The sequence below is a fragment of the Octopus bimaculoides genome, chromosome 24, assembly GCF_046866305.1.
Source record: "Octopus bimaculoides isolate indiv1 chromosome 24, ASM4686630v1, whole genome shotgun sequence".
NCBI classification, from domain to species: Eukaryota; Metazoa; Mollusca; class Cephalopoda; order Octopoda; family Octopodidae; genus Octopus; species Octopus bimaculoides.
In genome coordinates, this window is record NC_142951.1 from 32175550 (window position 1) to 32190812 (window position 15263).

The 15263-nt window shown below is 36.6% G+C and overlaps 2 protein-coding genes across 6 annotated transcripts in view; one reads left to right on the forward strand and one right to left on the reverse strand.

Moving 5' to 3' along the window:
- The window catches only part of LOC106882907 (uncharacterized), a 259935-nt gene that overhangs the window by 205903 nt on the left and 38769 nt on the right, over positions 1-15263 (forward strand). For 3 of the 5 annotated variants that reach the window (XM_089341059.1, XM_089341062.1, XM_089341063.1), the window contains exon 1: positions 13080-13281. The exons of 1 other annotated variant lie outside the window; for it this stretch is intronic. The gene's annotated coding sequence lies outside the window, so the exon portion shown is untranslated. One more of the 5 variants, XM_089341060.1, reaches the window with a different exon arrangement.
- Positions 905-11718, reverse strand: LOC106882908 (26S proteasome regulatory subunit 7). The gene is made up of 12 exons (XM_014933738.3): positions 11529-11718; positions 9214-9251; positions 8622-8703; positions 7846-7920; positions 7020-7176; positions 6213-6285; positions 5986-6081; positions 4787-4951; positions 4020-4107; positions 3112-3314; positions 2183-2279; positions 905-1212 (listed from the first exon to the last, which is right to left on the reverse strand). The coding sequence occupies exons 1-12, from the start codon at positions 11599-11601 to the stop codon at positions 1055-1057; spliced, it is 1305 nt and encodes a 434-aa protein (XP_014789224.1). The 5' UTR covers positions 11602-11718; the 3' UTR covers positions 905-1054.

Consider the following 15263-nt stretch of genomic DNA (forward strand, 5'->3'; position numbering starts at 1 on the left):
TGATGGAGTGATGTAAATATTGATTTCAACTTTTGGCACAAAGCCAACAATTTCGGGGGAGGGGTTAAGTCGATTACATCGACCCCAGTGTTCAATTTCTGCTTATTTTATCAACCCCGAAAAGATACAAAGCGAAGTCAACCTCGGCGGAATTTGAACTCAGAACGGAAAGACGGGCGAAATCCTGCTAAGCGTTCTGCCCGACGTGCTAACGATTCCGCCATCCCATCACCTTTTAAATAACGTACATAAGGGTAGCTAACAGGGGAGGCAACTCGCATTATCAACAGTAACTCTTTGTTTGCAATGACAGATTTATTTCCCTTGTTAAATTTGCCATTTACATCGGTGAATGTGTGATTTATAATTTAATTTCATATTGCAAATCCAGAACAGCTTCAAACGTTGGATATACACGTTCAAATCGAGTCGCAATGTGTTTAGGGCGTCTTTAGCGACGAGAGTGAAGAGAGAATAGGCGAAAGACACACATCCACCTATAAAGATACATGTATTTGCACGCACATTTATATAATACATATGTTACACAGTATATACAAAAATGTACTATTATTCATATGTATGTATACATATATTAAAACGTGTATGCGCGTGCGTCTGTGTATATGTATATGCGTGTGTGTATGTATATAGGCATATGAACATACAAATAAATATATACATTCTTTTACTTCTTTCAGTCATTTGACTGCGGCCATGAACAAATCGACCCCAGGACTTATTCTTTGTAATCCTAGTGCTTATCCTATCGGTTTCCTTTTGCCGAACTGCTAAGTTACGGGGACGTAAACACACTAGCGTCGGTTGTCAAGTGATGTTGGGGGGGAATGAACCAATAAAGGGAAGAAAGAAAGAAAGAAAGAAAAAGGGAAAAGAAAAGAAGGAATTTTCAATAAATTTTATTCAGCAAAAACTGATGTGAAGGAGTTTTGACATAAGAAAACAGTTTAAAAAAAAACATTTAAGCTTAAAATATATTAATCTAGATATATAGAGAAAGAGAGGGAGAAAGAGATATAACCATGATAGTTCTTTAATTGTAAGTCATGTATCGTGGTGTGGCACTGAATTTAGCCAATCCTTTGATGACTTTGTGGACTGCCTCCAAGAAATCTTTCTCTATTGCAACTTTCCTCCGCGTTCGAATGGCAAACATGCCTGCTTCTGTACAAACACTACGGATTTCAGCACCTGGAACAGAGACACAAAAGCTTTAGGTGTGCAGCGCTAACTATAGTGTGTGTGTTTGTATGGTGTGGTGTGGTGTGTACATGCGTGTGTAGTGGCTTATGTGTCATCATCAACATTTAATCACTTTTCCGTTCTTGGATGGATCAGACAGAATTTGTTGAGGCTGATTATCTACAGCTAGATGCCCTTCCTATCACCAACCCTCACCTGCTTCCAAACCAGGAGATATCCCCCATGGCCAGACATATTTTCTGCAGAAGACTTGTACGATGATGATACTCATTCACAACCATCAAGTGATCTCAAGACAAGGATACGCACCATGTGTATGCGGTGTTGAAGTACATACTTATACCATTTAATATACACAATTAGAGAAGAGCCACTAATAGTTTCGTACTTTAAGATTTGTTAAATTGACAGATTTATATAACCTGCCATGTATCTCCAAGAGATCTTTCAGGTTTAGTTCATAATGTTAGATGTATTTAAAAACCAGGATGTTGGTGTCTGAGAAAACATGGGAACAAACCAGAAGAAAACTCAAAGAAGGTTGATGCAAAAATCATAATTGGGGTCCATACAGGCAAAATTGTAAATTGGGCATCCACAAGTAGTATTTTAAGGTCCATAAAAAAATGTTACTTTGGATGTATTTATTGCAAAAAAAATAAAGTTTCTTTCTCTAACATAGTTCAACCTACACGAGTTAACATGTGAAAAGCAAAATAGGAATTTTGAAAGAAGTTTCTATAAAACTAATTTTTAAACATCAAATGTCAAAGGAGGTCCACCAGAATAAAATAGTAATCAAAGGGGCCCATATGTAAAACATTGGCTGGGAGCCACTGGTCTAGCCAAAGTCAGAAACCAAATGCAAGATAACTGTAGTACTGATTCTCTGATGCCATTATGGCAGAGTCTTGTCAATATCAGAAACCAATACAAAACCACAAACTGTGATACTCACCGGTGCTGTTGGGACAAAGCCTGGCCAATAACTCATAACGGATTTTGCTTTCAACACTCATTGATTTGGTGTGAATTTTGAAAATGTGAGTTCGTCCCTGTAATAAACACAAAACATAGTATTGAAAAACAATAAAAAATATACCAAGAAAAATGGGTTCTACTTTAGCATGTGGTCTATCCATAGTCTACACTGTGAAATGACCTGATCTGGGTTAGGAATATAGTTAGGGTTTAGGGTTACATTTCACATTAAAGTGTAAAAGACCAATAAGATTGCAAGCTAAAATGACACTGAAAAATATTACTAATATTTATTTACTGATCTAATGGGGTTGATAGAGAGGCCTAGATTTTAGATATGAGATTGAAACAGATGCTGTGGCAGTCATGTTTACTTTAAGAGCATTAGTTAGGGCCTCCATCAGTTGAGTTTAACTATACATATCTATACATATGCGCAGGCCTGGGCAAGAATTTTTGGAAGATCACCCACAGTTGCTCATGCATGCAAATGCCTCTTTGCCGTGCCACATACATTATTTACATTTGATAGATATTTGTCCTCATCTTGTTTGTTGTTCCAAGGCCCTTCAATTCTAAACCTTGCTTCCACACTTGAAATTTCTTCTCTAGTTCTGGTATGATTCCGCTATGTGAGCCAGGTCATCAGCATAGAGGAGCTCCGAGGGGCAGCCTGTCTTGAATTCCTCTGTTACTGCCTGGAAGACTATAATGAATAAGAGGGGGCTGAGGGCTGATCTTTAGTGAACCCCTACTTCTATCCAGAATTCTTCGCTATACTCATTACCGACCCTTACCTTACTAACGGCATCCCTGTACAAGGCCTGTACAGCTCTTATTAACCACTCGAATAATGGGTAAATATATATACATATATGCCACACCCAGTAGTAGGAAAGTACTCACTTCGTGGTCAGGTAATCCAAATTCTATCTTCCTGTCTAACCGTCCAGGTCTCATGAGAGCTGGGTCCAAGGTATCTGGTCTATTGGTGGCCATCAATACTTTAATATTACCTCGGGGGTCAAAACCATCCAACTGGTTGATGAGTTCCAGCATGGTACGCTGTACTTCATTATCTCCACCAGCTCCATCATCAAATCGAGCCCCTTTATAGAGTGAGAGAGAGAGAGAGAGAGAGAAAGTGAAAGATTTCAAAGATATGATACAGACAAACTAACAATAAGGTGGTAGTAGTATTAATAATAACAATAACAAGAGCACAAATCTCTGACGATTTTTAAAATGAGAATATCTGAAATAAACTTGACTGCTCTCACAAACAAGAATACCTAAAAATGAACCTAACCGCTCTCAAAAATTTTTTTTAATTAATTCAGTTCAATTAAAAAGCATGGGTAAACAACACTATATTTTGCAAAAAAATTTACTTGCGTGCAGGATATGCGTTGCCCCCTCCAATGCCTTTTCTTTTCATACACATTGTTTTCAATTAACTCTGTTATCTCATAGCTTCAAGATTTCAGTAATCTGATTGTTCATTTTTAAAATGTCATTATAGGGTAGGTTATGAGAGGTTAGATTTGTCTGGTTTCAACATGAAACTGGTAGATTTTGGGGTCAAATATGGCCAGTTTAAATGTTAAAAGATTGGACCCTAACAAGAGATGCATGATGGGATATTTCTTCAAGAAATTGATCATCATCACCACCACCATCGGGTCTGTTTTGTTTGGGGTTTTTTCTCATGCACATTAAAAAATTTGTCTGCCAGCAAAAAAAAAAAAAAAAAAAAAAAAAAAAAAAAAAAACCAAAGAAAGAACGAAAGAAAAGACGGTTTGCCAAGTCTTACCTCCAATAGCATCAATTTCATCAAAGAAAATGATGCAAGCCTTTTTGTTTCGAGCCATTTCAAAAAGTTCACGAACCATTCGTGCTCCCTGTGGAAATATAATTTTGGCCAGAAGGATTAAATTGCAAAACAGACAGACAGAGGGAGGGAGAGGGAAAAAGTACACTAATTATAGAATTTGAAACCCTTCAGTACCAACCCACTTGAGGTTACTCTCGGTTCCATATCATCTCACACCACAATATATATATATTATTCTTCAAAAAGAATATTATTGACAGAGACTTCAAAATTCCAACCAGTTAAGCCATCATCAGATTGTCTGAGGTTAAACTGGATGAAGATCCTGCCATGCCACCAGAGTATCATCCTGCCAACAGCCTATTCCTTTATTTCTTTTATTTGTTCCAGTCATTTGACTGTGGCCATACTGGAGCACCGCCTTGAGCCCAGGAATTATTTCTTAAGCCTAGTACTTATTCTATCAGTCTCTTTTGCTGAACTGCAAAGTTACAGGGATGTACAGGGTTGCATGAAGCTTCATTGTCCACTGCTTTGGCATGGCTTCTATGGCTAGATGTCCTTCTTAATGCCAACCCTTTTACCAAATGGGACTGGGTGCTTTCTTCATGTGGCACCAGCACTAACGAGGTCACCAAGTAATTTGCAAGACAAAGATCTCTCAAGTGAGAGTGGGGAGTAGTACTGAGGGAGGTGGCTTTGCACCTGATGATGATGTGTGTGATTAAGTCAATTAGTTTCCTTACCTCACCAACATATTTCTGTACAAGTTCTGATCCGATGACTCGAATGAAACAGGCGTCAGTTCGGTTTGCGACGGCTCGGGCACACAAGGTCTTACCAGTGCCAGGAGGACCGAAAAGCAATACTCCTTTAGGTGGCTCAATACCCAGATCTACAAACCTTTCCGGCTGATTGAATAAAGAAAAACAAAACAAAAAAAAAATTAATAATAACAATAATAATAATAATCTTTTCTATCATAGGTACAAGGCCTGAAATTTGGAGGAGGGGGGATAGTCAATTACATTTTGGCACAAGGGAGGGACAAGACAATAAGATGCTGCAAAGTATTTTTCCTGACACTAATGATTCTGTCAGTCTACCACCCTTAATAATAAAAATAATAGTAGTTTCAAATTTTGCCACAAGGGCAGCAATTTGGGGGAGAAGGCTCGAGTCGATTACATTGACCCCAGTGTTCAACTGGTACTTATTTTATCGACCCCAAAAGGATGAAAGGTAAAGATGACCTCAGCAGAATTTGAACTAGGGAATGTAAAGGCAGGTGAAATGCTGCTAAGCAATTTGTCCAGCATGCTAACCATTCTGCCAGCTCACCAGCTTAGAAATAACAATAATCCTTTCTATTATAGGCATGAAGCCTGAAACTTTGGAAGAGAGCAGGAGTCAATTATATCGAACCCCCCCCCCCCCCCCCGCCCCCAGTGTTCAAATGGTACTAATTATATTGACCCCGAAAGGATGAAAGGGCAAAGTTGATCTGGGTAGAATTTGAACTCAGAACAGAAAGAGGCATGAAATGGTGCCAAGCATTTTGTCTGGCATGCTAACAGTTCTATCAGCTCACTGCCTGAATAACAACAAGAATAACGAAGGAAATGAAAAGAGAAGGATATAAATGAAAAACAACAACAAAAATATAGATGCAGGCATGACTGTGGTGAAGAAGCTTACTTTACAACCGAATGATTTCAGCTTCAGTCCCAGTAACACTGCACTACACCTTAGACGAGTTTTTTCTTCTTCTCTACTATAGCTCCAGACAGACCAACGCCTTCAATGGATTTGGTAGACAAAACCAAAAGAAGTCCGGCAGGGCATTTAAAACAATCAGGAGAGCTAACTCTGCTTCGTCTTCATCTCGTTAATCCACAGGAAACTGAACCATTCATAAATGCAGCGTAATGAAATGCAGACTTACATGTAACATAGGTGTTTCAACGACTTCCCGAAGCTTGTCAATTTGCTCCTTACATCCACCAACATCCTCATACGTCACATCAGGTGTCTCCTCAACCTGGCAACAAGTCAGAACATTCAACAGAGTTTTTAACGAGCATTTAAAATTTTAGTGTTAATACAATAAAGAAGTACTTTTACAGTTTCATAACGTCAATGCAGTAGACTAGTACTTTCCAAGTTCCTTACCTGCATCATAGTAACGGTTGGATCAATTTTTGGTGGCAGAGGAATGTGAATCTGATACTTGTTCCTGTCAACTCTGAAAGAACAAGAACAACAAACATATAATAGTTTCAAATTTTGGCACAGGGCAAAGAATTTCAGTGGGGAGGGTCGGAGGTAGGACAGTTATATTGATCTGCTGACCAACTGGTGCTTATTTTATTGACCCTGTAAAGATGAAAGGCAAAGTAGACCTTGGTGGAATTTGAGCTCAGAACATTAGGACAAAATACTGCTAAGCGTTTTGCCCAGCATGGTAACAATTCTGCCAGTTTGCAGGCTTAACATCAATATATATTGAAGACTGCGATGGTTTTTGGTAAGCAGTGTCGATTTTTACAATTCTGTAAAATTCTGGTCAATGCCAGTGCCGCCAGACTGGCTCCTGTGCTGGTGGCACATACAAAGCACCATTTGAGTGTGGTCGATGCCAGTACCACCTGACTGGCCCCAATGCCTGTGGCACGTAAAAAGCACCCACTACACTCTCAGAATCGTTGGCCTTAGGGAGGGCATCCAGCTCAGATTCAGACCAGAGCCTGGTGCAGCCTCTTGGCTTGCCAGTCCTCAGTCAAACTGTCCAACCTATACCAGCATGGAAAGCGAACGTTAAACAATGATGATGATGTAAATAATAATAATAATAGTATTTTATAAGCTTAAAGCTGATAAGCCAGCATGGAAAATAGACATTAACTGATGATGATGATGATGATGATGTTTCTCTCTTGATTTTTACCATTTGACTCATGAAATTAACAAGAAACCTACCCAACTCTCATTCCTTCTTCAATATCGGTTGGAGCAACCTGATCTCCAAGATCTACAACAAATTTGGCAAACTGTTTCACATTAATGATATACTTCGGGTCATCAGTGTCGGCATTAATTATTTTGGTACAGCGGGCCACTTGCAACGGCTGGTCATCTGTAAAGAGAGAAGGAGTAGGAGTCGTGGTAAATAGTATGAGGAGTCATAGTAAAACGGTGCAAGGAGTCATAGTAAAATGGTGCTAGGAGTCACAGCAAAATGGTGCTAGGAGTCATAGTAAAATGGTGCGAGGAGTCATAGTAAAATGGAGTAAGGAGTCATAGTAAAATAGTGTGAGGAGTCACAGTAACAAATGGTAATGAGTAGAAACAAGGAAGCTCAAGATTTAAATCTTGGTTTTGTCCAAACTAACAAAAATAGAATTATAAAGTTATCAAACATTTAACCTCATCTTCAGAGAAGAAAAATACTTTAATCTATTAGCGTTTGCTTGTTCACCCACTGGGCTGTGGCCATGCTGGGGCATATAAGCCCTCAACAGAAAACCTTTTTTCTGTTGATGGCTTATATACAACAAGCTTCCACACAGTTTCCGCCTCTACCAAGTTTACTCACAATGCATTGACCAGCCTGGGGCTTTAGTAGAAGACTCTTTCCCAAGGTGCCACACAGTGGGACTGAACCCAAAACCATGTGGTTGCAGAATGAGCTTCTTAACCACACAGCCGTGCCTGCATTGCACTGAGGTTATCCAATCAATGACGAATCAATAAGTTCTCACATACATACACAGAGGAAACAAGAGAAAGCAACACAGTGTCTTACTTTGTAGATTTTGCTTATCAGCTGCTAAATCCCAATGAGCTGGAGGGGCAAGCCCTGTATCGGATTCTTTAATTCCTGAGAAAAACAAACAAAAAAAAAATATTTTAAATACATGTATAAACATTCATGAGTTATCACGTATCTATAGAGAAGGAGCACTCTGTCGGTTACAATGACGCTGACGAGGATCTCAGCTGATACGATCAACGGAGCAGCTTGCGTGTGAAATTAATATGCAGGTGGCTGAGTAATCCACAGACACGTGTACCCCTAACGTAGTTCTCAAGGAGATTCAGCGTGTTGCAGAGTGTGACAAAGCTGGCCCTTTGAAATACAGGTACAACTCATTTTTGCCAGCCGACTGAACTGGAGCAACGTGAAATAAAGTGTCTTGCTCAAGGACACCACACGTCACCGGGAATTGAACTCACGACCTTACAATCGTGAGTCGAATGTCCTAACCACCAAGCCATGTGCCTTCACATATATTTATACATATACACATATACAAGGGGTTGCTGAAAACTTCCTGGCTTTAAGGGTATCGCAAAAGGACTGGCTGGAGGCCCAACCTTCTGAGTTCTTTTACAGGGCTTAGAAAAACTGAAGGACCACTGCATTAAGTGTGTGAATCTGAGAGGGGAATATGTTGAATAAAATCATAATTAATTGATCCTCTTGTATTTTCTTTTACTCAAAGCACCCCTTCGTATATAAATCATTATCATTAATTTACATCCAGTAATTTGGAATTTTTTTTTTTTTTTCAAATTTACCTGTGAGTTCATTGACTTTCTTTAAGTTACTCTGGACATCATCTTCACAAGCCTTGATTAGTTTACTGTACTGACCCACACCCTGAAAGCACAAAGACAAACGGACAAGAATAAACAGCAGCTGGAGAGTGAGAGAGAGAATTCACAAAGCACCAAACACCATCATTATTGGTTTCAAATTTTGGCACAAGGCCAGCAATACTGAAGGAGGGGATAAGTCGATTCCATTGACACCACCACCCACCCCTGTTCAACTGGTACTTATCTTATCAACCCTGAAAGGATGAAAGGCAACGCAACATTGACCCCCAATGGCATTTAAACACGAAATGTGAAGATGAACGAAATGCCAGTAAGCATTTTTTTTTTCTGGCGCAGTAACGACTCTGCCAGTTTTCTGCCTTCAAAACACTTTTATTTTTAACCAAAGTACTGACCTGTGGCTAACAAAAGCCACCACCACCACCACCACTGACATGGAAAGGAAGCAGGGTGGGGGTGGAGGGGCTACAAGGTATCTGGCAACTAATTACCAACATTTCTTAATTAATTACGCCGCAATATCAAATCCATGGGAAACTGTAATACTTACGTAGGTTTTCAAAAGGGCAATGTCTCCTTCATCAAGTGCTGAAACAATAAACACATAAATATTAGACATTTGGGTGTCTACACACATACACACACACACACACATTAAATCAAAGACTGAGATTTATATAATCTTTAATTCCGGTCTCTGATGAAATGTAATTCATATTTTGCAACCAATCTGTTTAATTAATCATAGTGGACGTTTGTGTAAAATTATGATTTATTTGTGATTGTAGCGAGATCATTTCTCCATGGCCTGTACTTTCAGTACAAGAGTACCTAAGGTCGTTGTTTACCATTATACACACACACACACATACATAATTTTGCGTTGTTTATTATTGAATCGGTAACAGAATCATAATTCTTGAAAACCATCATAATGGCTGAAACGGATTAAACTCTGTAGATTAGTCATTAATTTTACGAACATATTTAATCCAAATTCCACAAGCGTTAAATGGATAGACTAACTGTTCCTCGGGGTCCCACACCTTATGCGACGCGAAAAGGGTACGGCAGCGTGGGGGAGGGGTTAAAATACGAAGTTTTTAGAGAATCGTAATTGCCGTTGTAGGAAGGAAATACAGGAACAGACTAAGAATGAAGAAGAAAAACACTATCCGTTTATTTTTCTATGAAGTAAGGAACTTCGAGAGAGAAAGCTTTCCATAACTACGTTTCTTTTTCTTTTTTCTCTCTCACGAAGTAGTCACATATACGTAACGGTTTGGTGATGGAAACAGGGAAATAGAACAAAAAACCTGAGTCTATTTTTATTATTAATAATAATCAGAAGTTACAATCGAGAATTTCGTGCATTGGCACTTATAAGTGATATATAATACCTACGTGTAGGTTTTGTAGTATATAATGCATTTTTCATTTATATATAAGAATGCCCATACACACATATATATATACTCATATTTTTAGTTCTATTTTTCCTGTTTGCACCAACATACCTATATATATATATATATATATATATATATAATACGATTCCTGGCAGATAGATATTATACGATTCCTTACGGGGTTAAGAGTCCATACAAATCAAAAATTACGGTTAAAAAAAGCAAATAAAGTTGGAGAAAGCATATAAGTATATTCTAAGAGAATGTTTAAAATTTTTGTTACAGTGAGGGCTTTTAAAATATAACCGATTTCGATGTATCTATCTTATCAAATATTAAATAGGATTTTTTGGGAAGCCAAAGAGAAAAAAAAAATTGGGGATCGGCTTAACAGTTTGTATCCATGTTTTAATGCATATTATATATAATTCCTTATTTATGATATATATATATACCGACTAGAGTGGGTATATTAACCGAACTGTACAGTATATATAGCCATTACAGCCGATCTTAAGGATTAGGTAACAAAGACACAGTAAATAACAGTTTGATTGAGCTCCATGACTTAGAGCTGAATGAAATTGTTATCAAAAATACATTTAACCCCAACCAACTGAGTTGAGATCCACTTTTTTTCCTTCGTCCACTCATATATATATGTGTGTGTGTGTGTGTGTGTGTGTGTGTGTGTGTGTGTGTGTGTGTGTGTGTGTGTGTGTGTATATATATATATATATATATAACATTCGGTTAAAATGTCTTACGGTTAAGTTGGATCCTATGTATTTCCTTGAAGAGAAGATTACATCTTTATCAACATCACCTGTTCCTATGGAAGGTATAATTTGTAATCTTCAAAACATATGTCGGAAATAAAAGAATTCATTTAAAATATGCGTATTACTCCATTTATTAAATTTTATATTCACTCAAATACCCAAAATAACAGGGAGTTTCTACCTCATAAAGAAGACTTACACCATAGTCATTTTGTGATCTTTGCTACCCTGGTATCTATTAACCAATCTATTTTGTCCGAGTTAATTATTAACTAAGAGAAAATAAATACATATATTATAATATAATATATATATATATATATATATATATATATATATTATACTTATTTATTGTGCTTCTACTTATTAATTTTTCTATATGTGACTGGATTTTTATCGATGAGTTCATGAACTTTGGTTCTTTTCCCTAAAACTATATATATATATATATATTTTACTCTGTGAAACTTAATTTAATTTTAATTTTTAATAAATTGATTACCTGTAATTTTAGATTTCATCCCTAATATTATTGTTATATATATATATATATATATATATATATATATATATATATTTATACATGCTCTCATACGATTCCTGTTTATGACACAGCAAAATTTTTTTAAGAAACATGGTTTGTAAATAAAAGTGAGTCAGTTAATAGTTTTTACCTTGGATGGATTTCTCCTTGTCGTTCTCCTCCTCTTTTACTTTCCTCTGGTCGTTTCCCAAATAGTCTGGCATGCTTGTTGATTTTCTTTTAAAAAAAATAGCAAAACTCCTTCGATAAGACAAAAATTAATTAGGGGACAAACAACTGACTACAAGACTTAACGAAGGATGATTTGACCGAAGAGCTCCACCGGGAGATAGTTGTCTACCCTTGACTACGCTCCTTCACTATTGCTGTCTATTTACACTCTCTCTCATTTTCTGTCTTGATATAACTTTCTCTCTCTCTTATTTCTATTTATTTATTTATCTCTCTCTTATTTCTATTATTTATCTCTCTCTCTCTCTTTCATTTTCAGTCAGTTATCTCTTTCTTTCTGTCTCTTTCATTTTCTGCCTAGTTATCTCTTTCTCTCTCTCTCTCACTCTTTCACCTTCTGTCTAGTTATCTCTCTCTCTTTCATTTTCTGTCTCACTGCATAATTGTTGAAAACGTAGGGATCCAAGGAAATATTCTTTAAAAGAAAGAAAATGAAGGGAGACAATGGCTTGAAAGAAATTTTGCTATTATTTCTAGCATATCATTGAGGCCTTCTAAGTGTCGTCTGCTCAGCATTTCCCATAGGCATGGTACCCTACTAACCTGAGTGTAGGACAAAAGCCCCCTAGGTCAAAACCCCCATAGTTAAAGTGTGAAAGTGGACAAAACCCCATCAGTTTATTTTTCCGGTATTTTTTCGCCGCCCCTGCCACCCTTTCGTTGTTTCAATCATTAGACTGCGGCCATGCTGGGGCACCACCTTGAAGAATTTCTAGATGACTGTATGGAACCCAGAATTTTTTTAAGCCTGGTCAAAGCCACCCCTGTGGTATATTTCGGTTCTTTTCCACCCCCTTTGTACTTATCAAGTCATTAGATTGCGGCCAAAAAAGTAGCAAGAAATCTGCTTCACAACTACATGGCTCCGAGTTCAATCCCATGGCCTGGCACCTTTGATAAGTGTCTCTTACTATAGCCCCGGGCCGACTGAAGCCTTGTGAGTGGATTTGGCAGACAGAAACTAAAAGAAGCCCATCGTGTGTGTGCACGCGCGAGTATTTCTTCCAACATCGCTTGACAATCAGTGTTAGTTTGTTAAAGCCCCCATAACTTAACATTTCGGCAACAGAGACCAACAGAATAAATATCACTTAAAAATTAAGTTCTGGGGTCGATTTGTCACGCTCAACCACTTCGAAGCGGTGTCCCACCATCGCCGCAATCCAATGATAGAAACAAATAAAGATAGAATATGATAAAATATACAACTAAGCCTCTCAGGTAGCTCGAAATAGCAGTCAAATCACCCTCAAATTACAATGCCTTAAAAAAATGGAAGGGAAAAGAGGGGAGACAGAAACGAAATAGCTGTGGTTACAACGCATTCGGTGATATGTGGACGACCTAGGGTTAAAAAGCATAAACAATTACTGACATGGTTAACGTTTTAAACACGTGATTACCTAATCCTACGTTTTGATTGGCTGGTTTTCCTGATTGGTTCAATTTCAAACGTAGCGCGGCTAAACTTTTATTCAAATGTGAAAATACTACAAATTTCTGTTTATTTTTTCCTGGTTAACAAAGTTGTTTGTTTTTTTTTAACATTAATTCACCATTTTTCACTGCACTCGTTTTGTTTTTTTTTTACTACAAAACTCATCATTTCGTGATATTTCTTTCTGAAACTGACACGTTAAAGTCTTAATTAGGTGAGTAACTTCAGAAGTTTTCTTTCATATTTATTCCATTAATTGAACTCGTAACCTTTGTTACTCTATCTAATGTTTGTAACGTCTAACTAATTATATACACAAGCATCTCAAAATGTAAGTAGCCTCCGTCGTTTTCTGAAAGAATTATTTCTAGAAATAAATGTCATTTAATGCATTTAAAATACTTAATCTAGTAATTAGTAGGCATTCCTTGTGCTGCTTTTAATGGCTTGACCCGTTTCAGCATTGTGCTAATGAGTAATATCTCCACAGATAAAATTGCATAATGTGAGGTGTCCAGTTTGGTGCAGGTAGCTAATTCTTCATTTGAATGACCGAGAAATGTATGTTTCGTAAAGAAAAATTATCGATCCATTACCTTGTATTTGTGATCTGATTGCTGGTTTATAAATGAATGCGATAATGGGGACTGGCATTTTTGGTTATTCTAGCATTAAAAAGAAAAATATTATGAATACCTAACTAATTTTTTAAAAAATTATTTGCTTACCAGTTAATTAAGTAAATTTAGTTTGAAAAGTTAACGGCTATCTCTTAACGTGAATCTAGTGAAAATGATTATATTTTCGGTGTATTTAAAGCACTTTCTTTTAGAACCTTAATTTATTAAGTATAGGCCTACTACGTTGGATATTGTATATCCAAATATACAGTGCTATCCTATATAATGTATATTGCTAGTATTCTTTTTTGATTACTAATTATATGGTTTTTATTATTATCAATTCTTCCTTTGGTAGCACTTGAGTCGTTCGCGTATATATTCTACCATCTCTCGAAATATTTAATTTTTAGATATATATGCATTTACGTATATATATATATATATATATATATATATATTGGTAAATTTACCTTTATTTGTATATATACATGTGTGTTTGTGTATATACGTATATGATCGAGCCTAACAAGCCAGTATATATTATTATTTCGAGGTTGACTTTGCCTTTCAACTTTTTGGGGTGAATGAAATAAATACCAGTTGATTTCTGGAGTCGATGTAACGACTGAAACCCTATCTCTGGAAAAAAAAAAAATCCTGACCTTGTTTCTAAAGCAATATTATTTTTCGAATAGATAAAATAATTATGGCAATGCAAACATGTTCTTAACTATAAAAGATTGTGGATGCGTGTATGTATATGCACATACATATCCCAGTGTATATAAATGATAATTTTTGGTGGTGTTTATATAAAACTGAAATGTACATTTCATATGGAAATGGCGCAATTCGTATTACAAGACGAAGTACCTCCCCTCACCCGCTTTCTTAGTTCAACTCACACTAGTTGTCAGTGTGTACATGCCATTCGTATTTTCTTTTTAGCTGGGTGTCTGCATTAAAATGAATGACTGGTTTTTGCAATGAAAATAACTTACAAATATTGTAACGGCGTGGAACCCTTTATGTTAAGAAAGATTACATGTGATGAAACGTAACAAAGTGGAATAAAATTTAAAATTTACTGTTTTTTTTAAATGAATAGACGGTTTGACATGTTAACAAAAGAAAGGAAATATAAATAGGATAATTCTAATTTTTTTAATGAGAATTTCTGGGGTTTTTCGCGTAACATTGTAGCATTTAGTTAAGCAGCTTTGTCTTCCGTTCAAATTCTGCCGACGTGGTTGGTCTATGCCTTTCACATTTCAAAAGTTGTTTAAATAAATAAAGTACCAATCAAGTACACCTACAGGGCCCGATTCTTCCCTAATCGACGGTAGCTTTTCTTCAGATTTGTAGTTTGTGGTCTTTAGATTTCATCCCTAATATTATTGTTATATATATATATATATATATATATATATATATATATATATATATATTTATACATGCTCTCATACGATTCCTGTTTATGACACAGCAAAATTTTTTTAAGAAACATGGTTTGTAAATAAAAGTGCATTCCAATATACTAAAATTGGAAATTATGTAGGGCACAAAAAAAATT

Coding starts and splice junctions, on each gene's coding strand:
- LOC106882908 (XM_014933738.3), bottom strand. CDS start 11,601: ATGCCAGACTATTTGGGAAACGACCAGAGGAAAGTAAAAGAGGAGGAG. Junction 3,315..4,019: donor TGAAATTGATGCTATTGGAG/GTAAGACTTGGC, acceptor CACTCTATAAAG/GGGCTCGATTTGATGATGGA. Junction 2,280..3,111: donor TTGGATTACCTGACCACGAA/GTGAGTACTTTC, acceptor TGTTTATTACAG/GGACGAACTCACATTTTCAA.